Here is a 24238-nt window from a genome sequence, read left to right on the forward strand (position 1 = left end):
ACAAGAATATATCTTAGTCGGCCAAGATTAGGAAACGCAACGCTACATAAACTGAATGTATATGCGTGCCAATCGCAGCATGCAGTATGGGAAAGAAATAGAAATGGAAATTATACTTGGAATGGTTTCTCTGTGTATTGATACAGAAAAGAATTTGGAACAAGTAAAATTATGATGGCCAAGGACTGCAAGGGTATATAAAGTTAAAAGTTAGCCTCTTTGATATTTTTTATTTGATATTGAATCAGTGCTGCAAAATGAAAATTTTTTTTTATACGTAGCTTGAACTAAAAATCTACGTATTTTTACGTAGCCAAAATTTGGTCAAATACGTAGATCTACGTATTTTTTTTTAAAGTCAAACAAAGCCAATTATAAAGGGTATTTTAATTATATATATGCCATATTTGTTTACATATGTTCACGCCACCGGGTGAACAGCAGTGAGCGGCGAAGAGCAGTGAGCGGTGAGGAGTGAGGAGAGTTTTTTGATCCTCGGCATCTACGGTCACACCAGGAGGAGTGACTTGGTTTTTCCAATGGGCATCGCCATTTATTCTGAATCGAGCTTTTCACCCGAACACCCGTTCTTTTTCCTGATTATTTTTCTTTACGATTTGTCATTTTTTCAACCCGAACCATTTCGTGTGTGTCGGGCTCCCTGTGAATATTTAATAAAGCATAAGTTTTGTTTAACCGAAGTTATCGCGCGTTATTAATTCACCACTCGCTCACCATATCCAGAAGAAATTGGCACCCGCCAACTACTTGTATATTATTTGGGTCCTTCCGCCCCTCCACGAACATTGGTCCTTCGAGCCGGATATCCTTCCGCTCCTCCAGCTTGCATCGGCGGAATTCCTGATAAGTACAAAAATTTCATTATTTATTTCATTTACATACTAATCATAGCTCGCAAATAACTGTCGACCGTTTTCCTTCTTGTGTTCTCGTTGCGAACACAACCGAAAAAGTTCATACTCTCTCGCTCTCGCTCTGAACAAGAGACTCTTGCTGTCTTGATTTATATTTTCTGTTGAGCTCTTTTCGTTGAGCGCTTTGTATATCGGTCTTTCAATGAGCAGTGCATAAAGAGCGAAACGAGAAACGCTCGCACGATGTGAGTCAACAAAAGACCGATTGACCGAAAAACTCAACGCAAACGGTCTTCACATTTATTTTTGTTGTTGTGAAAAATAAACATAATTTTTTGATTTTTTCAATTTAAATTTTTAACTTAAATTTATTTTAAAATTTTTTGGTCTTTTTTTCATATTTTTTTTAGAAAACCATATTTTATTTCATTTTGATTTCATATTCCATTTGCTTGCCTATGCGTGTGAATGTATACCAATACATACGCAAAAGACTTTTTGCTTGATTGAACACGACGAAACGGTCTTGGAACAACCAGAACAAAACAGTACAGAAAAAAACGGTTTCGCTCCGAGCGCGAGCGAGCTCATTTAAGAACCGAAAAATCGGTTGCTCGCTGAGTCTTTTCGTAGAATGTCGGGAAAAGACACTTATTTACAGACAACGAGAAACGGTCGACAGTTATTTGCGAGCTATGATACTAATAAAAGTGTGAGGTTTCCCGCTTCTCCATAGCGACCTACACACTTTTACATATTGTATGTACATACCTGACCTGTTCCAAGGTTACATCCTTAGCGCGTTTGTCCAACGTTCTCGTTTTACATTCCACGATTATCCATTTTTATTTATGTTTTTTTCCTCGCACTTGTCCAAATCCACTTTTTTACATATGCATTCACATGTACATGTAATTTCCACAGCTGTTTGCCAAATCCGCGTAAAAGTTAAAAAAAAAAAAAAAAAATATTAAAGATAAAAGTGTTATAAAAAATAGGGAAAAATAATAATCAAAGTGTTCACCGCGTTTTCTTATGTGTTAGAATAATTATTTTTAATGCCAAACTTATTCCCTCACGCGCGTATCTACGTACATACATACATCGTCACCTGTTGATGTACGCGCATATGTACATATCCATATACATATAATCCCTTCGCACATTTACCACAACACAAAAGGCAAAAAAAATATATGTAGGTATATTTTTTTTTTTAAATAACACTTAACGTATGCACCGCGATTTCTTGCGCGTTCGAATTAGGTGTGAAATTAATTTCCTCACGCGCGTCTTTGGAAACCGGTGCACTTGCTTACATATGTACACACATGCTTACATAGTCATACATTGCACATATGTACATATCCACAACACATAATACACTTCGGTGTCGCGCATTGATTTAACACAACCCCACATCCAATTAAATGACAATTACTTACGTTTTTTTTTTTTGTTGTTGTGAACAACGCGTGTGCATACATATCTATATACTCACCTGTGTACTTATGCATGTACGTACATACATAGATCAAAGCATTTGTCCATATGTATGATCGTTTGTTTTGTTTGCCTTCGCGCACAACACTCGCGGTGTGTAAAAGCGTTCTTTTGTTCTTGGTTTTTCCGCACAACCACAAAAAAAAAATTATTAACATAATTAAACAACAAAATCAAAAACCAAATATATAAACAGCGGCCGACAGCTGTTTTCGGAGTAGTGGTGACACGTGAGTCAGGTCGTGATATCGATAGGCGGCTCAAGCGCGCCAAATTCAAATCACATTATTTCCGATTCTCCTTTTTCGCCTAATTATATATCCGCCCATATTTATAAATAAATACATATATATCTTTTCCAGCACTATCGTGCCCACATTTATATGTCCGTCCATATTTATAAATTATTTATATAATTTTTCCGGCCAACTTTTTGCGCTCATATATGTATCCGCCCATATTTCTAAATAAATACATATATATATTTTTTCCAGCACTATCGGGTCCATATTTATATATTCGCCCATATTTATAAATAAATACATATATATTTTTCCAGCACTATCGGGCCCATATTTATATATCCGTCCATATTTATAAATTATATATATAATTTTTTCCGGCCAGGATTTTGCGCACATATATATATCCGCCCATATTTATAAATAAATACATATAAATTTTTTCCAGCACTATCGGGCCCATATTTATATATCCGTTCATATTTAAAAATTATATATATATTTTTTCCGGCCAGCCTTTTGCGCTCATATATATATCCGCCCATATTTCTAAATAAATACATATATATATTTTTTTCAGCACTATCGGGCCCATATTTATATATCCGTCCATATTTATAAATTATATATATAATTTATTCCGGCCATTATTTTGCGCACATATATATATCCAGATCCAGATTTATATAAAAATGTATTTTCTTTTTATCCTATACATCTTTATTTATATATTTCATCCGTGTTTTGTTTTATACGTACTCCCATCGTTACTCACGAATCCATATAAACTTAGTTTGTAATCATTTCGCTTCGTCTACGTGTAATTTTCAATCCGCATTCGTGCGTTCGTATATTTCGTTTCCGAGCCACACGCGAGAAAATTCTCCCGCAATCCTGCGGTGCACAATGAGAAAGTTCTTGCGTCCCCATACAGTCCACTTCTCACCTCCAAAACCAAAAAAAAAGGGACGCGCAAAAACGCGGTGTTCGTCGGCAAGGTCGTCCCCGGAGTATGTCCACGGAGCCGTCCAAGACTGCGCCGAAGTCCAACAGTCTTTCGTCCCCCTCTGCAACTCCGGAGAAGGTTCGGCCTCCGACAACTCCGGTGACCGTGAAGCGTACGGATATTTCGCGCAAGTTCTCGTCAGTTCGCAGCCGCAGCGAATCCCCAAGGTCCCGTCCGTCTTCGTCCAGCCTACCTGAGGGTCGCAGATTCTCGGTTAAAGACTCGAGTGAACACAAAGGTCGTTCCAAGCTTTCAACCCAGACCCAGCATCCGCACGTTGTTGTGACGCACTGTTCTGACGCTCCCGTCAACCGATCCGTATCACAACAGCGTAGAGAACACTCCAGAATGTCCCTCTCCGATTTCGCTCTAGCGTGCGACGCATTGACTCTGTTTGAAGCTCGTGAGAGTGAAGCTCTAACTTCTGAAGTGCCCTTGTTTTCCATTCAAATGCACTTAGAGCAGCTCAAATCCCTTTGGTCAACTGTCGAGATGGAATACTCCCGTTGTCACAAGGCCTGGACAATCCAAGCCGACGAGGAAAGCTTGGCAAACATAAGCCACATTAAGGCGAAGCACGAATCCGCTTACGCGGCGTATGTGCGGTGTGGGACGTTGTTCGGAGAACGCATCGAACAGCTCTCGGCACAGATGACGACTCTTTGGCGTCAGCCAACCGCTCCGTCGGGGCCACCGGGGCATAGAGTTCCTCCGTGTGAGGTAGAGACATTTGATGGCGACAGCCTAGCATGGCCCACATTCCGCGATTGGTTCGCCGCCATTTATATCGCCAATCCGTATTTGTCACAAGTGGAGAAGCTCTATCACTTGAACGCCAAGACGCGAGGGGAAGCGAGAACCATCGTGGCTAAGTCCCCCTGACGAATGAGGGTTTCCAGGCCGCGTGGGAGAACCTCACCGCACGATACGAAAATAGCCGTCTGCTTGTCATGACTCAAGCCAGACACCTCCTTCAGATTCCCGCTGTGGCACAAGAGTCGGGCAATCCTTGCGAGAGCTGCAGACCGCGTTTCAAGGGTGTCTTACCGCTCTTGAGCGTTCGGGTGTTAGTACTGAGAATTGGGATGTCTTACTTATCGCCATCTGCACTAGTAAATTGCCAAAGGCCACAATCCTCCTGTGGGAGCAATCAGTGCCCAATAAGACTGTCGTCTCAACGTGGTCCGATTTGAACCAATTTCTTACCGATCGGTATCGTGTCCTGGATGCCACCGAAGAACATAAGTCGGCCCCAAGTGTCCAAACCATCCCCATTGGCCCCCGCAAATCCTCTGCAACGTTGAAGGTCCAAGCGTTTCCAGCGAAAGCTCAGCTCAAACCGGCGTCTTGCAAGCTGTGCCATCGGGAGAATCACCCAATACGGCTCTGCCCTAGTTTTCTTGATATGCCTGTTCAGAGGCGGCTGGAAACCATTAGACAGCAGGGACTTTGTCTGAACTGTTTTGCCCGCGGTCGTCAAGTGAAGGGACTGGAGCAGTCCAGTGCGCATAATTGCCATACCTGCAAGGAACGTCATCATACGCTGTTGCATCCTAGTGATGTGTCCGTGCCCTCGCCGTCCGCTGCACAAGTCCCACCATCCAGCGCCACAGAGCGTCCGTCCACGAGCAACCAGCTCACAAATTGAAGAGGATTTCGGAGGAGAAGAATAACCCAATCTTCACTCGTTGAATTCAAAATAAGAACTGATTTTATTAACAAACGTATGTGTATATAAAAGAATTCTTAGACTCTAAGAGGCGACAATTGTTCTTAAAAATGCTTACTCTAATGTTTATATTAATGCTTGTTTATATCATGCACAGCATTGGCGACTTGATATTGCGCCGTTGTTAAATCTTAAGTGCTTTTCCACAGAGTGTGGACGCATGTTTGGTTTGGTTTTTGAGCCATGAATCTGTATCAGCTATTTTTGTTTATTTCTTTGTTCAATCTGATTTGGTGAAGCCATTTCAGATGAACACGATGTTTATTCTTAAACATTCTGCCAAAGGGCCGCCAAATGTGACGTTTTGGTTTTTGATTTAAATAGTTAGTTGTCTTATACAAATTAATTTTAATATTATAATTACTAAGATAACTAATATTAAGGAAACATGACCGGTTACATGATGTAAGTTTAATCCTAGTAATTCAATATGATGTTCCTTTAATGCCTGTAACTGGTTTCCTACTTTCTCCAATTCTGCTGAATGGTTTACTATATTTGCTTCTACTGGGTTCCAAATTATATTTGCCATGTTACTAATATCGCCCACGTGCGGCGTTTTAATAGCTATATACGACTCTGACTGTATGCTATGATGCGCCACTATAACTTTATCTTCTGTCCTAGCTGTGCAGCCTGATCTGAGGCTCAAAATTCCTTGCTCTGGTATAGCCATTATCTCTTGCTGTTCGTTACCGCATTGGACTCTAGCGTTAGTTTTAGGTGGAACCTTAAATAACCAACTCCTGCTACTATCTAATTCTACCCAGTAAGACCTTGTTTCAATAATCGTTGTGTATATGCAGTTAGATTTGGTATTTTGTTTAAGAGCTGTCAGCTCACAGACATTATCATTGGCACTACTCCATGGCCAACTTCCTTCACATGTTCTTCTATGCGACTGCCAGTTCTGACATTTCTGCAATGCTGATTCGGACATTAAATGATACGAATCTATTTCAAAATTATAAATTAAGTACTGGCTGTCTATGCGGACCATTACCATTTGGTTGTTGTTTAATCGTACAGGCAGTGGAATAACTTTATAGAGAAAGGACGTATGCCTACCAAAAAGTGGTATTTTTCAATTTATAATTAGTTTTCTGTCAATAAAAATACCTTTTGCCGTCAACAGAGTGTATACATCTTTTAATTCAGTACCTGTTCTTTTACCTGGTAATACTAATGTTTCGGACAACTTGTCCTTAATTTTTGTTATTTCCAACTTCAACTGGCTTGGTTTTAAAATGTTAGGGTTCAACCTACCATGGTTAATGTCTATTAAAAGATTTATAACTCCTGTCTGAATTTTTTCACATTCATCAATCACGGAACTCAGTTGCCTTACAATCATGAAGAATTGCATGGATTCTCTATATACGTAATAGCTTTCTTTTAGTACTTCTGTCATATTTTCAATCCGGTTGTTCATGTTGCGAAAGTTTACATTTATTTCGTCTATAGTTGTCTTAAGAATGTTTGCCGTGGAGTCCACTATCGATGTCTGCCTTTCTTCTAGGTGTTTCAAGTTTTGCTGATTTGTCAGTAAATTTCTCATGTTTTCTTCCATCTGTACTCTGTCATCTGCATCCATGATGCCGAATAATATGTGGTACAATGAACCCATGAATTCAAACGGTGCTCGCTTGCTTCTTGGCTTATTTTGACTCATAAACAATCTATTATTTTCTTCGATTTCCGTTATTCGTTTTACCATGTTGTCTAGTACGAAACTTTTGACATAAATCCCTCATTTTAGGAATCAATCTGTCGCCTTTATTAAGCATTTCAAAATATGCCGACATGTCATAGTACACTACTAGATCCCATGAGGACGCTACTACTTCCACCTCACCCGTAATTTTTGGTCGACTATCTTTAATGCTTGCTGCATTCGAAAGTTGACAAAGCAGCATTAACAATGCTAACATCATTACGGTTCCTGCTTTGGATAGATGACCGAATCTGTTACTTTTCCGATATCGATTCTCCTCAACTTCTTCGGATGATTTTACCCCAACAAGTGGACAGATTTTATTTATAGGCCTTGTAATTGACCCATCTTGCAATTTGATTTTGATCACTCTTACTTTATCGTCCCTGCCTTTATGAATTTCCTCAATCTTGCCCAGAGGCCACCTGGCTGGGTGACAATTTTCATCTTTGATCAGCACGACCTGTCCATTCTCTAAATTCTCTGTGGTTCGTCGCCACTTATTTCTTTGCTGGAGAGTATATAGATATTCGTCTTTCCAATTCGCCCAGAAATCTTTTTTCATTTTTTGAATTAATTTCCATCTGTCTAAATTTCCAATTTTTTCTTCCGACATGGACTCGGCTGCTTCTAATGTCGGTCTTCCAATTAAGAAATGACCGGGAGTTAACACCTCGTTGTTGTCCATATCTTCACCCGTCGTATATAACGGACGTGAATTTAGCACGGCTTCTATTTGGCACTACAATGTTGCCAGTTCTTCATATGTCAGGTTACTGTCTCCTATGACTCTTTTCAGATGATACTTAACGAATTTGACCCCGGCTTCCCATATTCCTCCGAAGTGAGGTCCTGCCGGGGGGCTAAAATGCCAGCTAATCTGTTCTCGCTCTAGAACAGGGGCAACCTGGACGTTATCTTGAACTGCTTTTTTGAATTCTTCATCCAGCTTCCTAGCCGCTCCCACAAAATTTGTACCGTTATCAGAATATATGTTCGCGCATTTACCCCGTCTTGCCACAAATCTTCGAAATGCTGCTAGAAAGGCATCCGTTGTCAAGTCACTTACAACTTCCAAATGAATTGCCTTAGTTGACAAACACACAAATACTGCTAAGTACCCTTTGAATGTTTTTTGTCCCCGATTTTTTGAGCATCTTATATGATATGGGCCGGCAAAATCAATCCCAGTGTCATGAAATGGGGATGACACCGTTACCCTACTTTTGGGTAGGTTACCCATAATTTGCTCCGCAGTTACTTGGCGATATCTGGCACAAGTGACGCATTCCCTTAGGTATTTTTTAAGAGCGTTTCTTAAACCGAAAATCCAAAATTTCCTTTGAATTTGGCTTCTCATAAGGTTAATTCCTCCGTGTAAGGTTTTCTTATGAGCATCTTTAATCAACAACATTATTAGATTTGATTTATCTAAAATAATTGGATGTTTAGTATCAAAACATATGTTGGCATTTTGCAATCTTCCCCCCCACGCGCAATATTCCATCGTTATCCAAAAATGGATTTAAGCTCAAAATTTTGCTTTTCATGTCAATTTGCTTGTTCTGCGTAAGATATGAAATCTCTCTGCTAAATTGACATGCTTGTTGATGTTTAATTATAAAATTTTTAGCATTCTTAAGCTCATTGACCGTTAGATATGATGGGTACGCCTTATCTCTTTTTTTAATGCCAATAAATCTAAATACATATGCCGTAATTCTGACCAGCTTATTTATACAGGAATACTTTTCAATTAGCTCCTGCATAATACTACTTTCTGTATTTAATAGTACGGAATTTAGTATAACCTTGTCATCATCTGTTTTTTGTTTAGGCTATTTGTCGTTTGCCTCAACGAGCCATTTTGGCCCATTCCACCACAATTCGCAATCTTTTAACTTATTTAGATAAATACCCCTTGAAGCTACGTCTGCAGGGTTATCTTCAGATCTTACATGGTTCCATGTTATTTCTTTGATTTTTAGGATATCCTCTATGCGCCGCCTTACGAACTTTTCTTTACTAGCACCGTTTTTAATCCAGCATAGTGTGATAGTAGAGTCACTCCAAGCATACATTTCAGCTGGAGCAGCAATAGCCTGCTGGACTCTTTGTAGCAATTGCGATAGCAAGTGTGCTGCACATAACTCCAATTTAGGAATAGTTTTCCTATTTTTGTTAACTTTGTTCTTACTGGCTATTAAGGTAACTGCCCCACCAATTTTGGCATATACTACCGCTGCATACGCCTTTTCTGACGCGTCAGCAAAACCATGAATCTGTAACAACATATCAGGCTGTGTCTTGATCCATCGGGGTAATCTGACTTCTTCCAGATACACCAAATTGTCCCTGAAAAATTTCCATTCTGTTGCGTCGATATCGGACAACTCTTGATCCCAATTTTGCTCAGCTAGCCACAACTTTTGCAAGAATAACTTGCCTATTACTGTTACTGGTGCTAGCCATCCTAGTGGATCATAAATCTTGGCTAGTGTAGATAGCACTATTCTTTTATTTACTTTCCTGTTCTCGTCACAGTGTACCTTAAACTTAAATTCGTCTTTAAACGGTTCCCACTGCAACCCCAAGGTTTTAATTGCTTCGTTCTCATCAATTTTAAATACTTTATTACCGCCTGTATCAATAACTTCTTCAACAATTTCGGATCTATTCGAAATCCATTTTCTCAAGTTCATTCCTGCCTTTTCCAGCTCTTTGGAAACCTGCTGAACTTTGTGTTTTGATTCTTGTACAGTATTACCTCCTGTCATTAAATCATCCATGTAGAATTCATCTCGGATAATTTCACTAACCACTTCATCCTGACACCTGTTTGCTATCTCTGCAAGTACCCTTGTAGCTAAATAAGGTGCTGATGCAGTACCGTACGTTACCGTTGTCAATTTATATTTTCTTAATTTTTTCTGGGGTGAATTTCTCCACAAAATATGCAAATATTTTTGATCATCTTGATCAATGTCTATCTGCCGATACATTTTTTCAATATCTGCAGATGCTACGTACTGCCATTTTCGCCATTTTAGTATTATGTCAAATATGTCTTTTTGAAGTCGCGGCCCGATCCACATCACGTCATTGAGACTTCTGTTATTCGTGGTTTTCGCGGAAGCGTCATATACAACTCTTAGTTTAGTTGTCAAACTTGCTTCTTTTATTACTGCTTGATGTGGCAGGTAGTACGTACCTGCATCCTTAGTTTCGACCATATGGCCCAAGTCCAAATATTCTTTAATAAATTTTTTGTACTCTTTCTTAAATTTTGGATTTTTCTGAAATTTTTTCTCCAAGCTAAGAAATTGCGCAGTTGCTTGCGCCTTTGGTTCACCTAACTCCTTTTCTTTTTTAAACGGGATCGTTACCACATACCTTCCAGAATCATTAATCTTTGTTGTCTTGCTAAAATTTTCTTCACATTCATTAGCTTCTATATCATCTTTTTCATCTGCCTCCATTTCCCAAAAACGCTCCATATCTGTGATGTCTATTGTTGTAGCTACTATGGACTCATCTCCTTTTGACTTCGTACATCCCGACACGATCCAGCCAAATTGAGTATTTTGCCCTAGCAAGCCATTAATCTTGGCCACTCCACTTTTTACGATGTGGGTATATACGTCTACCCCTATTATCAAATCTACCCTCCCAGGTTTATTAAAGTTGGGGTCAGCTAGCACGTAAGTTTGCCATTTTGACATATCAACGTTTGCTATTTTTAATGGAAGAGCTTTCATTAATTGCGGCAATACAATTGCCTCAACCTAAAGGAGTTCTATTTGAGAATCACGCGTCTTCATTTCAATATTTACATTATATTTTGAAGTTCTAGGTTTTGTTGAAGATACCCCACTTATTTCCGTTTGTTCTTTGATCTTGGGTAATTTTAACATTTGAGCGGCTTCTTCAGATAAAATAGTGCTCTGAGAACCACTATCAATCAAGGCTCTTAACGTTTCAAATTCTCCATTTATTTTTTTAACTTGAATTAGGGCTGTGGCCAATAATTTTTGTTGTGCCGTAACACAAGTATTTACCTTTGCCTGTTTTGCCCCAAAATGAAGAAGGGTATGGTGTCCCTTGCTGCACAATGAGCAGACCATTTCATTAGTGCATCTCTTGTTGCTTGAATCCTTCAAGCATCGTGTACACAATTGCACTTTTTTGGCTATTTCCACCCTTTCTTTAGGTGTTAGCGTTTTAAATTTATAGCATATAAGTGCGCTATGCCAAGGACCTTTGCAGATCGGACAACTATCTTCGAAACCCGCAGCCGACGTTTTTTGTAATGGTTTCTTATCTTCCTTCCTCATGGCACTTAGCGAGCAATATCTTTGCTCTAAGTATTCCATGACATCAGACAGCAACTGTATCTGCCTGGTTTTTCTGATCTGACTCTCATATAGTTGTAGAGTCTCTCTGTCAAATTTCCGAAGTATATGTTGAGCGAGTATTACGTCAACTTCATCGGACAAATTTGCTTTAATTTTAATTAAGTGTATTGACTCATTAATTATGTCAATCACTCCTTTTATACTCTTTGCGGATTCATTGTTGATCATCGGTAAATCAACGATCCGATTTAACTGCTCGGAAAATACAATCCGATTATTTTCATACCGCTTGGTTAACAGTTCCCAAGCGGCACCATAATTGTCAGCTGAACCTGACAATAGATGAGCTACCATGCTCTTAGCTTCCCCTTTTAACGCGGATTTTAAATAATTAAACTTAAGCGCAAGACTTAAATCTTCTCTTTTTTCAATTAATTCTGTAAACAATTCTACAAACAGGTCCCATTCTCTAGCCTCTCCAGAAAATGTGGGTACCTGAATCTTTGGCAACACCGGCAGTTCGGCACTCACGGTAACATTCTCACTCTTACAATTTTCTTTATTGTTCATTTTGCATCACTTGTTATTACTTGACATGCCTGTACTTTCTCCCACAAATAGTTAATTTTATTAATATATAATGTCCATGTCCCATTGCCTGTTGACTTCAACTCTACTACCTCCAAATATTCCTGGAGCTGTCGGACTCTATCCATAATTATCTCCTGGTTAACCTTAGGGTTTTCATTACTGGAGGTCGCATTCCCGGGCGACTCTCCTATGCTATCATCAGCTATCTCTGACATGTTTGCCTCCGCTTCAACGCACACCGACTTACTAGTGCCTGGTTTTTCTGACTCTCCCATGGCTATAATTTTGGCAACTATCGTTAAAGCTTCTTCATGTATTTTATTTCTGAAATAATCATGCTCGAAATTTGGAGCAGACTGGATCAATTTTTTGTTATTAGGTATCCATTGATTCCTTATCTCTTTTACTTCCTCTACAACTTTGCCAGTTATGCTTCTAGGATCTAGTGCTTCTAACTGCCTTAACCTGGTATGTAACTCTGTCTGCTTCTCCAACACTTTTGCAGCCTTATTAGTGAACATTTTTGTCTTATAGGATATATGAATGTATATTACTTTTTTTTTTTTTACATATATCCCTGCTTAGTTTTGCGTGTGGTTTTCAGGCCACACTCTAATTGAACAGCTTTAATGCCGCACAATTTTACATAGTTTGTTTTATAATTTATATAAAAAAAATATGCATCGCAGTGCATTAAAAAAATTATGCGACGCAGCGCAGAGTTTTATTATTAATTTTTGTTGGGCGCTCTTTGTAGCGCTATCGGTTCACGTAAAGGTGTTGATTGTCTCGTATTATCCTCTGCGTCAGCTGGTCGTCGCCGGTTGGCTGCACTGACGCTCCCTCGCAGGCGAAAGTGGCGGTTTGCCCCTCTCGCTGTTGATCTGCTGCTGTTGTCCTGGGCCTATGGACTCAGGCGGTACCGGTGCCGGTCAGTGCACCAGATTTCCTTGTTCTTCAGTAGCCTCTTCTTTGCAACTATCCTGTTGCCTTGCAAATGCGTCGTTCATCTGCTTCTTGTTGCCGACTTGCAACTGCCTCGTTAATCTGCTTCTTGTTGCCAGTCGACTTGTAACCGCCTATAGTGTATATATAGGCGAGGATGTTTTTTTTTTAACTTTCGATATTAGGGCTTCGAATACGCCACACACAAAAACACTCCGCCGCCGAAATTACTACAGTTGCTCCGCTAGCCAAACTGCCTTTAAATTCGAACGCACGCACTTTTAATTTATTAAGCAATAATATTTTGCTTTTATTTTATACTCTGTCTCTTACCACTGGTGGGGGAAAACAAGAGTTATTTATTTTGCTACCTTTAGCTGGTCTAAGCATTTACACTTGCATTAGATCTCAAACTCTTAAGGAGCTGATTCACTCTCTGAGTCTCTTACCACTGGTGGGGGAAAACTACAGAGTTCCTTTTTTCTCGAAGGACCAAAATGAAGAGGATTTCAGCACCGCAAACTAAAACACCATCTTCATCTGTTGAATTCAAAATATGAACTGATTTTATTAACAAACGTATGTGTATATAAAAGAATTCTTAGACTCTAAGAGGCGACAATTGTTCTTAAAAATGCTTACTCTAATGTTTATATTAATGCTTGTTTATATCATGCACAGCATTGGCGACTTGATATTGCGCCGTTGTTAAATCTTAAGTGCTTTTCCACAGAGTGTGGACGCATGTTTGGTTTGGTTTTTGAGCCATGAATCTGTATCAGCTATTTTTGTTTATTTCTTTGTTCAATCTGATTTGGTGAAGCCATTTCAGATGAACAGGATGTTTATTCTTAAACACAAATGCTCAAAGTTATTTTGCATCTACCCCAGGCAGAGGCCTTTTAGGCACTGCGATTGTCACTCTGCACCATTGTGGTGTGGATCATCATATTCGGGCGTTGATCGACTCTGGGGCCGACTCAACTTTTCTCTCCGTGCGTGTCTTCAGCATGCTCCAGCCCCCCTTCTACCCAGTCGACGCCGCGGTTACTGGCATGGGCCAGAGTGATGGAGGCTGCGCCGACAAGGTGTGTCTGCTAATGCTGTCTCCCCCGTGTGACAGACTGAACAAGATTGAGGTCTCCGCCCTGGTCGTATCCAAATTGTCAGGGGCCATTCCAACAGCTCCATTCCTTAATACGGTTCCGACGCAGTGCCTCGATCGCCCCCTGGCTGTCCGTACTACAACAAGCCCGCGCCAATTGACATGATTATCGGTGTAGACCTGTTTCCCCACATCCTCGGAGAACGGATCAAAAAGGATATTGGTGAGTTCGTCGGGCTAGAAACCATCTTTGGATGGGTTCTGTGTGGGGCTATCAAGCCTGACCCTCCGGTGTCTCGATCAGTTTTCGCACAGACGCGAGTTAGTCCCGAAGCAAAACTTGATGTACTCCTCACCAAGTTCTGGGAGGTGGAAGACCTTCCCGCAAAGCCGGAAAAGGAGGATAACGCATTCTGCGAGCGGAACTTCCAGGAGACCACCCAAAGAGGAAAGGACGGCCGATATGTTGTGTCCCTACCGTTCAAAGGTCCGAATAGCGTTGACTTGACTCAAGACCGATCGCGCTGGCTCAATTCCTGCGGAATGAAGCACGCCTTCTCAAGGATCCCGTCCTAAAGACGCAGTACGATGCCATTATTCAAGAGTACGAGGAATTGGGTCATATGATTCGGGTGACGCCGCCTCAAGATGGGAAAAACTTCTATCTCCCCCATCACGCGGTGTTTAAGCCCGATAGCACCACTACTAAGGTACGCGTGGTATTTAACGCGTCGAGCCGCTCCACACGAGGCGTCAGCCTCAACGATGTCTTGCACACCGGTCCCACTCTTCAGGCCGACCTCACGCTTCAGGTACTAAAATGGCGGTTCTTTCAATTCGTTTTCAACGCCGACATAACGCAGATGTATCGACAAATCCGAGTCGACCCCAGGCATACCCCCTTTCAGCGGATCCTCTACCGAGACCGCTGCGGCAATATTCAGGATTACGAGTTACAAACTGTCACGTTTGGGGTTAACTGCGCGCCATTCTTGGCGATCCGAGTCCTTTTACAACTGGCACAAGACGTGGAAGCGATGTACCACCAGGCGAGCGAAATCCTTCGGAACTACATGTATGTTGATGATGTCCTTGCCGGCGCTCACACTGAAGCCGACGCCCGTCTCGCCATACGAGAGCTTCAAGCGGCCCTCCAATCTGCGGGCTTCCCGCTTCGGAAGTGGACTTCCAATAAGAAGGAAGTACTTCAAGCCATTCCAAGAGAGCACCTGCTGCGAGAGGACTTTCTCGAGCTGGAAGACGCGAGCACTGCAAAAACCTTGGGCATCCGCTGGCAAGCCTCCGAGGACGTCTTCTTCTTCACCGTAGCGGACCCACCATTGAAGGAGTCTATCTCCAAGAGGCAGGTTCTGTCCCACATCGCTAAACTCTTTGACCCCGCTGGTTGGCTAGCCCCATTTGTCATCCGAGCGAAGATTTTCATGCTGCAAATCTGGCTTACCGAACTGGGCTGGGATGATGTTCTGCCGCCTCTCCTGCTGCAGCACTGGCACGAATTCCTGCAGGATTACCCAGGCCTCAGTCGACTCCGCATTCCCCGTTGGCTAAACACCAGCGATAAGCTCTCGTGGGAGCTTCATGGCTTCTGTGACGCGTCACAGAAAGCGTATGGAGCAGCCCTATATGTGCGGGTTCGGTACGGCGATCAAGTAGACGTTCATTTATTAACGGCTAAGACCCGTGTAGCTCCAGTCAAAACAGTCTCGCTGCCTCGGCTGGAGTTGTGCGGAGCGGTTTTGCTAGCCGATCTCTGGGCGTCGATCGTTCCTGAACTCCCAATCCCACCTGCAACCTCCCAGTTTTGGACCGACTCTACCATCGTGTTGGCTTGGTTCAATAAACCCCCGTGCAGATGGTCCACCTTCGTGGCCAATCGGGTATCCAGGATCTCCAAAAGCACCAGTGGCCAAAGCTGGTCACATGTGCACTCCGATGACAACCCCGCTGATCTGGCGAGCCGTGGAGTCTCCGCGGCCGAGTTATCGGCCAGCAGCCTCTGGTGGCATGGGCCGGACTGGCTCCAGCGAGCCCCCGAGTATTGGCCAACTCTCCATCATGAGCTCCCGGACACCCAGCTAAAGCAACGAGTCCAGTGCCACACCACCGCGACCACCCTACTTGATGACGTTAGCGAACGTTTCTCGGACTACGGTAGGGCATTACGAGTCATCGCGTACATCCTACGCTTCGCCACCAAAAGGATTTCGACGCCTTCCACGGTCCGCCTCACCAATGACGAACTTCTCTCCGCCGAGTTCGCCTTGATTCGGACCTGTCAGCGTCGGGAATAACTCGCGGAGATACGGGCCCTTGGCGAAGGGCGACCCCTGCCATCATCCAGCACGCTACTCAATTTGAATCCCTTTCTCGATCAGCATGGGGTACTCCGCTCCTGCGGACGACTCCGGGACGCTTAGTCCCTCCGGTATGATGAACGTCACCCTATTCTCCTCCCCTATAATACTCATTTCACTCGCCTGCTTGTCGAATTCGCTGTTAATTATACTTTGAGACGCTTAATAACTTTATTTGAATTTTTTCTTAATAGTATGTTTTACAATGTTCTTATTGTCGAAACTTAAAATACTAAATGTATCGATATTGTTCGAGGCCTCTTACTACGATACAAATAAGCTACGACATAGCGGCCCCTAGTGCGGAATCGCTTTTTTAAGCACGATCCTTCTCATCGTAGGGCTTGACTCCTTTTTTGCATAGACGGTTGACCGGGCGACGACACGTGTTTTTAGCTGTCTTCAATACGACTACGCGTACAACTCCATCTTCACCTGGAAAAACTTTCATAACTCGACCGAGCGGCCATTCGCCACGCGGGGTGTTGTCTTTCATAACAACTATGTCGTCGACCTCCAAGTTTGGCATATCTTTATGCCATTTCTCCCGATGTATAAGTGTGGGAAGATATTCTTTAATGAAACGTTTCCAAAAAGAGTCTATCTGGTACTGCGAGATTCTCCAAGCTCGTTTTTCCATCGTATTGGAAGTAAAGTTGCCTGGTCCATGGAGTATGCAGTTTTGCGGGATACAAATATCGTTTGGGCACAGACCAAGTTCGTCGTCGGGGTCATCAGATTCCAGTATATATGGTCTGCTCTTGACCAGATATTCTGCCTCCATAAAAATGGTTTGCAACGTGTCATCGCTTGGATTTGCGTTTACTGTTAAAACTGCTTCAATTGCCCGTTTAAAAAAGCCTACTAGTCGCTCCCAGCAGCCTCCGCAATTTGGTGCATTTGCTGGAATGAAATTCCAAATTATTTTAATACTTGCCATATACTCTTTCACGGCACACTCATCCAGGTCTTCCAGGGCCTCTTGTAACTCTCGTGCTGCTCCGCGAAAATTTGTGCCATTATCTGACCAGATGATTTGTATAGGTCCACGTCGAGCCATCATTCTTCGAGCTGCCATTATGCAGAAATCGGTGTCTAGGGAGTGGGCTATCTCCACGTTGATTGCTCTGGTAGTCAGGCATGTAAATATTACTCCGTACCGCTTGCGGAGGTGTTTTGAGGCTCTAGTTCCTCTTTCTGCTTTGGTGTAAAATGGACCGAAGTAATCGACGCCTGTTGCTGTAAATGGCTTTTTGTGGGTGAGAAACCTTTCTTCGGGTAGAAATCCCATTTTTGGTGTTTGTGGTTTTGCCTTTTTGCGTTTACATCAAACACAAACATTGATCGTCGTTCTGATGATCCTATTTAATTTTGGCATCCAGTATGCCTTCCTGAACTGATGTACTACTACCTGTGTTCCGAAACGTTGTGCGTCGACATGTATTTTATTGATCAGCATCCGAGTAAAGATATGTTTGCCATCGAGAACAACTGGGCTTTTGGTATATGTCGATACCTCTTTTGCACGTTCTATTCTGCTATCCACTCGCATTATGCCATTGTCATCCAGGCGTACACAATCTTTTGACAACCTCAATTTTGAAGAAGGCTTTCCGGTTTTTAAGCTGATTAGATCGTCCTGAAATAGTTATTGCTGTACAACCTTCCACCATACAGTTTCCGCCCATTCGATTTCGCCGACACTTAACTCATTCAATTTTCGATTACCTTTTAACCGTTTCGTTAAGTTATTTATGTATCTCCCAATCCAGGCAGTACTGCGAATCAATTTATTGTGTCCGGAAATTCTTTGTATGAGTATATCCATTGGATGTTCCATCTCTTGAAGTACCATACGACCCTCGTTTGGTCGAATTCTTCTATAATGGGTTTTTGAAGATCCCACGTGGATTCGGGTCTTTGAAGAAATTCGGGTCCCGTCAAACACCAATGAAGTTTATGCTCTGATATGTTGTCACGGGTTATGACGTCAGCGATGTTTTCATTTGTTGATAGCCAGCGCCACTCTGATCTTACCGATTTTTCACAAATCTCACATATTCGATTTGCGACAAAAACGTCCATACGTTTATCGCTGTTAATCCAGGTAAGAACCGTACGTGAATAAGTCCAAAAGTAACGTTGATCTATATTGATGTGTAGTTCGTGGCTTGCGTCATTAAATATGTGCATTTCAACACGATCGGCATTGTTCAGATTAGAGCTATAACATTGGAATTTTGGTGCCCTCAATTGATATTAATGCCTTTATCCAATTTCGCCATTTGTTTATTAGATCTCCCTTGATTTAGTCATCCCAGCCTATTCCAGACTCCCATACATCTCGCATAAGGATTCGTCCTTTAATTGTGACTGGTGTCATGAGTCCCAATGGGTCATATAGCGAATTAACTACTGACAATACATTCCTTCCTTTCTTTGTTGGTGTAACTTTGCCAGAAAGCAGATCATCTGTAACTTTATGCATTACCGTAGTGGAGTACGTGAAGAAGTCGCCTTTTGCGTCCCATAATACTCCTAGCACCTTTTGTTGTACGTCCATTTTTTCCCCTATCATTGCTGTAGACTTGTTCGCTCTGAGAGTTTTGGGAATGTATTGCCGCACTTCGTCGCTGTTTGATATAAATTGACACAATTCAAATCCAGCCTTTGAGTGTATTTTCGTGATTGCTTTAATGATGTTGATGACTTCATACGCACTAGGTTTGGAATCGAGATTATCATCTACGTAATGATTTTCCAATATAGCTTTTACTGCGTCGGGTTGTTCATCTTTAAATTTGCTAGCATTGTAATTTTTAACAAATTGAGCCAGAAATGGTGAGCAAGTAGTTCCAAACAACATTGCTTTCATTTGAAATATTGATAGCTCTCTATTTTGGTCAAGATCTCTATAAGAAACATTGTGCTGCAGTATCACATTCTGTAATGCTCACCTGATTGAGCATTTCGCGAATGTCTGCTACGACTGCTACCGCATGTAGCCGAAATCGTATCAAAATTCCTATTATAGACGTTGACCAGTCTGGGCCAGTAAGCAGGTTGCTATTGAGGGACGTACCGTTGCAAGAAGCCGCAGTGACGAACATAAGTCGAACCATGCCGGGCTTATTTGGGTTAATAACAGCAAACTGTGGTAAAAACCACAGTTTTGGAGAGTTGAGAACGTTAATGTCTGTTTATTGGACGGCGTAACCTTTGTCCAAAAGTTTTGTTATTTCGTTCTTATATGCTTCTGCGGTATCCTTGTCTCTCAAAAGCTTTCGCTCAAGACATTTGAGTCGTTGAAAAGCCATTGACTTGCTCTCCGGTAGTTTTATGTCATCCGATTTCCATGGCAATCCAATCTCGTAGAAGTTACCCTTTTGGTTAATTGAGCTTTCGGCCTTTGCTATTGGTAACCGCTCATCCACAGACCGTGTTTTGTCGATCTTTATTGTACAGGCAACGAAGTTTTCAATACTGAATTGTTGCTTAATCATTTGTTGTAGACATACATCTTCTATTTGACAGCAAGTAAAATGTGATGCTTGTAGATTGGTTTGTGCTGGTCCATGTACTACCCTGCCTAATTTGGTTTTAGATAACATTGGCCGATGCTCATTGCCATCTATAACGGCTCGTGCGGTAATTAATTTAGCATGGCGTTGTCCTATCAATACCATGGGTTGCCTATCTTGCAACTTCATGTGGTCTACCATATTTTTTGGTACAAATTCTGTTAGCTTCTTATAGTCAAGTTGTTGTGTTGGTATTTTTAGATCGTTGACTAACCAAACTCCATTTAGCTGATGTTTCGGACCGTTTTTTCCACTGATATTAATGGTTGCCGATTCCGCGTATGCCTCATATCTGTAGACACCACCTGTCCAAGTAAAACAAAATGGTTTTGCGTCACTCTTTATGCCAACTTCTCTTGCCAAGCTCATTTCCATGATTGTGGAGGTACTACCGTCATCCAAAAATGCGACAGTTTCTTTCGAGCCTTTTTCGCCGTGTACTGGGATTGGTACCATTTTGAGTAATGCAGATTTTGGTGAATCAGATACGCATCCTGTGACGTTTGTGGTGGCTGCTAGATTTACTTGTAAGGGTCTCTTGTGCAGTAATGGGTTGTGAAACTTTTCACAATTGTCAATTTTGCAGACTTGTCTTTCGCTGCATTGGCTTTTATGGAATTTTAAACAGCTGTAACACTCTTTGTTACGATTAGCTAAATCCCATCTCTTTTTAATATCTGCTTTTAAGAATACGTTGCACTTGCTTAGAGGGTGTTTTTCCTCGCTGCAAATAAAGCAAATTGCTTTTGGTTTTGGCTTTGGTTGGTTTACCGCCTCTATTTCCTGTTGTTGCGATTGGGTTAATTTATATTGCCCTGCGAATGATGACTGCTGGTTAATTGATGTAACCTTTTTGAAAAATGAGACATCTTGGATTAGATCTGCTTGTCTTTGTGCCCACTCAGCTAGCTTGTCAAATGTACAGAATGAAGCGCGCACGTTTGCATCTCGTAGATATGCGCCCCATTCTCGTAGATAGTTTTCGGACAGTTTTCCGTTCATCACAGCTAGTAATCGTTGTGTGTCGATTAACCGGTTATCAGTGTATTCCAAAGCAGAACTTATGTTTTGAACAGTGTTATTGAATTCATCGAAATTGTCGATATTATTGACTGGCTTTACTTTGCACGCTCTTGACATCAACAAAGTGCAATATTTTCGGCTCCACCATACGCTTTATCAAAGATCGATATGATTTTATCTGGATCTTCTGCAGAGATTAGTAGCAAAGAAACCTTTTCCTTAGCCACTCCCTTTAGAGCTTTTGATAATCGTTGAACATCTTCCTCTTTGGAGAATCCGCAATGTTTGCTCGTAGCATTGAACTCTTGGATAAAGTGTGTCCAATTCAACGCTGATGAACCATCAAACTCCAGGTGTTTACTGTTTAAGCTCTGCCGCGCCAGCATCTGGTTCATGGCTCTTGTTGCCATGCTCGGATTATTGGTTTCATCCAGTTATTCTGACACTCTTCAGATTGCGAAAGAACCCACATTGAAGTTCGCTCATTTCGCACAGATGTTTCAAATCGTTCGAACACGCGGGAAGAACAATCTGTTAGTGCGACCTTGGTTTTCAGAACATTTTTCTTACTTACCAGTGCTGCTTCTTCCGCTTGAAGAAGTTCTAGTTCCCTTTGAACTATAAGTATTTCATTGTGCATACTAGTTAAGTCTATCTCTGAGTTTGCAATTGGGTTGTTATCTGCCTCTGACAATATCGGTTTGTTGTTTATAAGCTTTGTCTCCTTTTCGCACATTTTACGCTTGACGTCTACGTATGCTGTATCCACATTTTCAATTTGTTCCAGTATAACTGGTCCCTGCTCCAGAACTATTGCATTTGACCCATCAGAGTCTCCGGTGCTGACAAATAATATGGCGTCAACCATTTTTGCCGCCAAATCATTTTTTGTCTCTTTCTCACCGACGCCGATGTCAGGAAACTCACAGATGCGCAATAAAGCGTTTGCGCTAAGTTCCTTTGAGATTGTCTGCTCATGTTCTGCCTTCTCAGCACTGTTATAATTTAAACCTTTGAACGGACGAAGCTGTCGTTTTATCAATGTTTCCGTAACAAATTTCAGGTAGATTGCAAAATGTACATCTCGTAATGTTTGCGATTTCCACGAATCAATGCGGCCAAGCTGCTGTTTGCTCCACTGCCACATTTTTGATTAGATGGTTTTGTTTTTGATTATGGACTGTATTTCTATCGCTAATTGCTATTTAAGCTATCCGGCTCGAAGGACCACTATGTTAATTATATTTTAAGACGCTTAATAACTTTATTTGGATTTTTTCTTAATAGTATGTTTTACAATGTTCTTATTGTCGGCGTGGTCTTTTTTCGAGTGTGGCCGTATCTTGTTAAACTGAGAATACATTGAAATAACCGAAACTTAAAATACTAGATGTATCGATATTGTTCGAGGCCTCTTACTACGATACAAATAAGCTACGACAGCGGCAATCAACTGAAGCAGGCGTCAAAAGTTTTAAGACCCTGTTTTACAAGTCATCTTCCACTGTCAAGTACACGTTCGAGGAACTCTCCACTCTCCTGAGTAGGATAGAAGCGTGCCTGAACTCCAGGCCAATTTCTCCCATGAGCGAGGATCTAGAGGTCCAGCAGGCCCTAAGCCCGGGACATTTCCTGATTGGAGGACTGCTCTTATCCATTGCGGAACCGGAAATTCTGGTTGAGCCTATGTCGCTGATCAACCGATGGCAGCGACTGAAGGCAATCCAGCAGGCTTTCTGCCGCCGCTGGAAGAGTGAGTACCTCAAGGAGCTTCACAAACGGAAATCACCGACTCGCAGCCTCCAGACCGGCGACCTTGTGATCATGCCCGAAGATAATCTCCCCTCCAACGAATGGCGCTTAGGTCGAATTGAGCGCACTCTGCCCGGGGCTGACGGTCTCGTCCGAGTGGCTGATGTCACCACAGCGCGTGGGTCTATCCGAAGACCCGTAGCGAAGCTCATCCTGTTGCAAGACAGCAGGAATCCTGAGCCTAAAACCCTATCGTGACTTCCAATCCCTCTATGTTCCGTCCAAATGTCCTCGTCTCCGTGCATGTTGTTCGTTCCCGTGCATCGACTAATCCACTCCCCTCTACGTAATTTCTTTTGTTGCAGTTCGTTCAGCTCGCCCCTTCGTAGCGACATGGCCCCCACGCGTCTGCCGCACCACCGCAGCAAACGATCTGCTCCACATGGGACGAACGGGTACCGATGCCGGGTCTGTCGGGGGGTTTATGCACTCCGGCAGTGTCAGCGCTTCCTGAACCTCCGAGGGGGAAAAGCGGCTCCGGGCGGTGCTTATCAATAAGTATTGTCCCAATTGCTTGGCACACGAGCATTCATCCGACGTGTGCCGGACTCGCCATGGTTGCCGACGATGCGGGCAAAGGCACCGTACCCTGCTCCACATGGCCGACCAACCGCCGAGACAACGTGCCTCCGCCCGGCGTCGCAGCCAATCACCCCCCTCCGGGCGTGCTGCACCCCCGCTACAACCACGTTCCCGATCATCGTCCGACCGCTCCGCTTCCCCAGAAGGCGCACCCGAGATCTCTCTATCCTCCCTGCTCCACGCCAGGACGACGACTGTCCTGCCAACCGCAGTCCTCCAGTTGGGCAATGGCTCGAAATCCTTATTATTATTATTTTTCTTTACGATTTGTCATTTTTTCAACCCGAACCATTTCGTGTGTGTCGGGCTCCCTGTGAATATTTAATAAAGCATAAGTTTTGTTTAACCGAAGTTATCGCGCGTTATTAATTCACCACTCGCTCACCATATCCAGAAGAAATTGGCACCCGCCAACTACTTGTATATTATTTGGGTCCTTTCGCCCCTCCACGAACAACATATAAGTTTTTATTAATAAAATTAAAATTTTTTTTAATATTTAGGAGTGAATACTTTTATTAAAATAGCTTAGGTGCTCTTTCGATGGCTCAGATGATATTTGCTTTAAATGGTCTTTTGTGAATAATAATCCTTTTAGGGTTTCTGTGCATAAACATTTCCTTTTATTCGTTTTAATTAAAGTTATCTCAGTAAAAATTCTTTCAACATTTGCGCTGCTATGCGGCAATGTTAAAATATTTTGAGCAAACTCTGACAAAAAAGGAAAAAGAAGGGAACCATCGCCTTTTTTAATATTTGCAATATACGCCCAAATCTCTACTTCCTTAGCATCTTCCCCA

The 24238-nt window shown here is 42.2% G+C and overlaps 2 protein-coding genes across 2 annotated transcripts; one reads left to right on the top strand and one right to left on the bottom strand.

Moving 5' to 3' along the window:
• The first annotated feature begins 5743 nt into the window (after nt 1–5743).
• Nucleotides 5744–16377, top strand: LOC137580129 (uncharacterized). Its single transcript, XM_068294059.1, has 2 exons — nt 5744–5760; nt 15939–16377. Exons 1-2 carry the CDS (start codon nt 5744–5746, stop codon nt 16375–16377), a joined length of 456 nt encoding a protein of 151 aa, XP_068150160.1.
• A 379-nt stretch (nt 16378–16756) lies between these two features.
• LOC137580130 (uncharacterized) lies at nt 16757–17731 on the bottom strand. The gene has a single exon (XM_068294061.1). It carries the CDS (start codon nt 17729–17731, stop codon nt 16757–16759), a length of 975 nt encoding a protein of 324 aa, XP_068150162.1.
• Between the last annotated feature and the right edge of the window lie 6507 nt (nt 17732–24238).

Source organism: Drosophila tropicalis, unplaced genomic scaffold (assembly GCF_018151085.1).
Source record: "Drosophila tropicalis isolate 14030-0801.00 unplaced genomic scaffold, ASM1815108v1 contig_806, whole genome shotgun sequence".
Lineage (NCBI taxonomy): Eukaryota > Metazoa > Arthropoda > Insecta > Diptera > Drosophilidae > Drosophila > Drosophila tropicalis.

Bases quoted from the DNA above. Each gene is read 5' to 3' on its own strand.
- LOC137580130 (XM_068294061.1), bottom strand. From the start codon at position 17,731: ATGGGATTTCTACCCGAAGAAAGGTTTCTCACCCACAAAAAGCCATTT.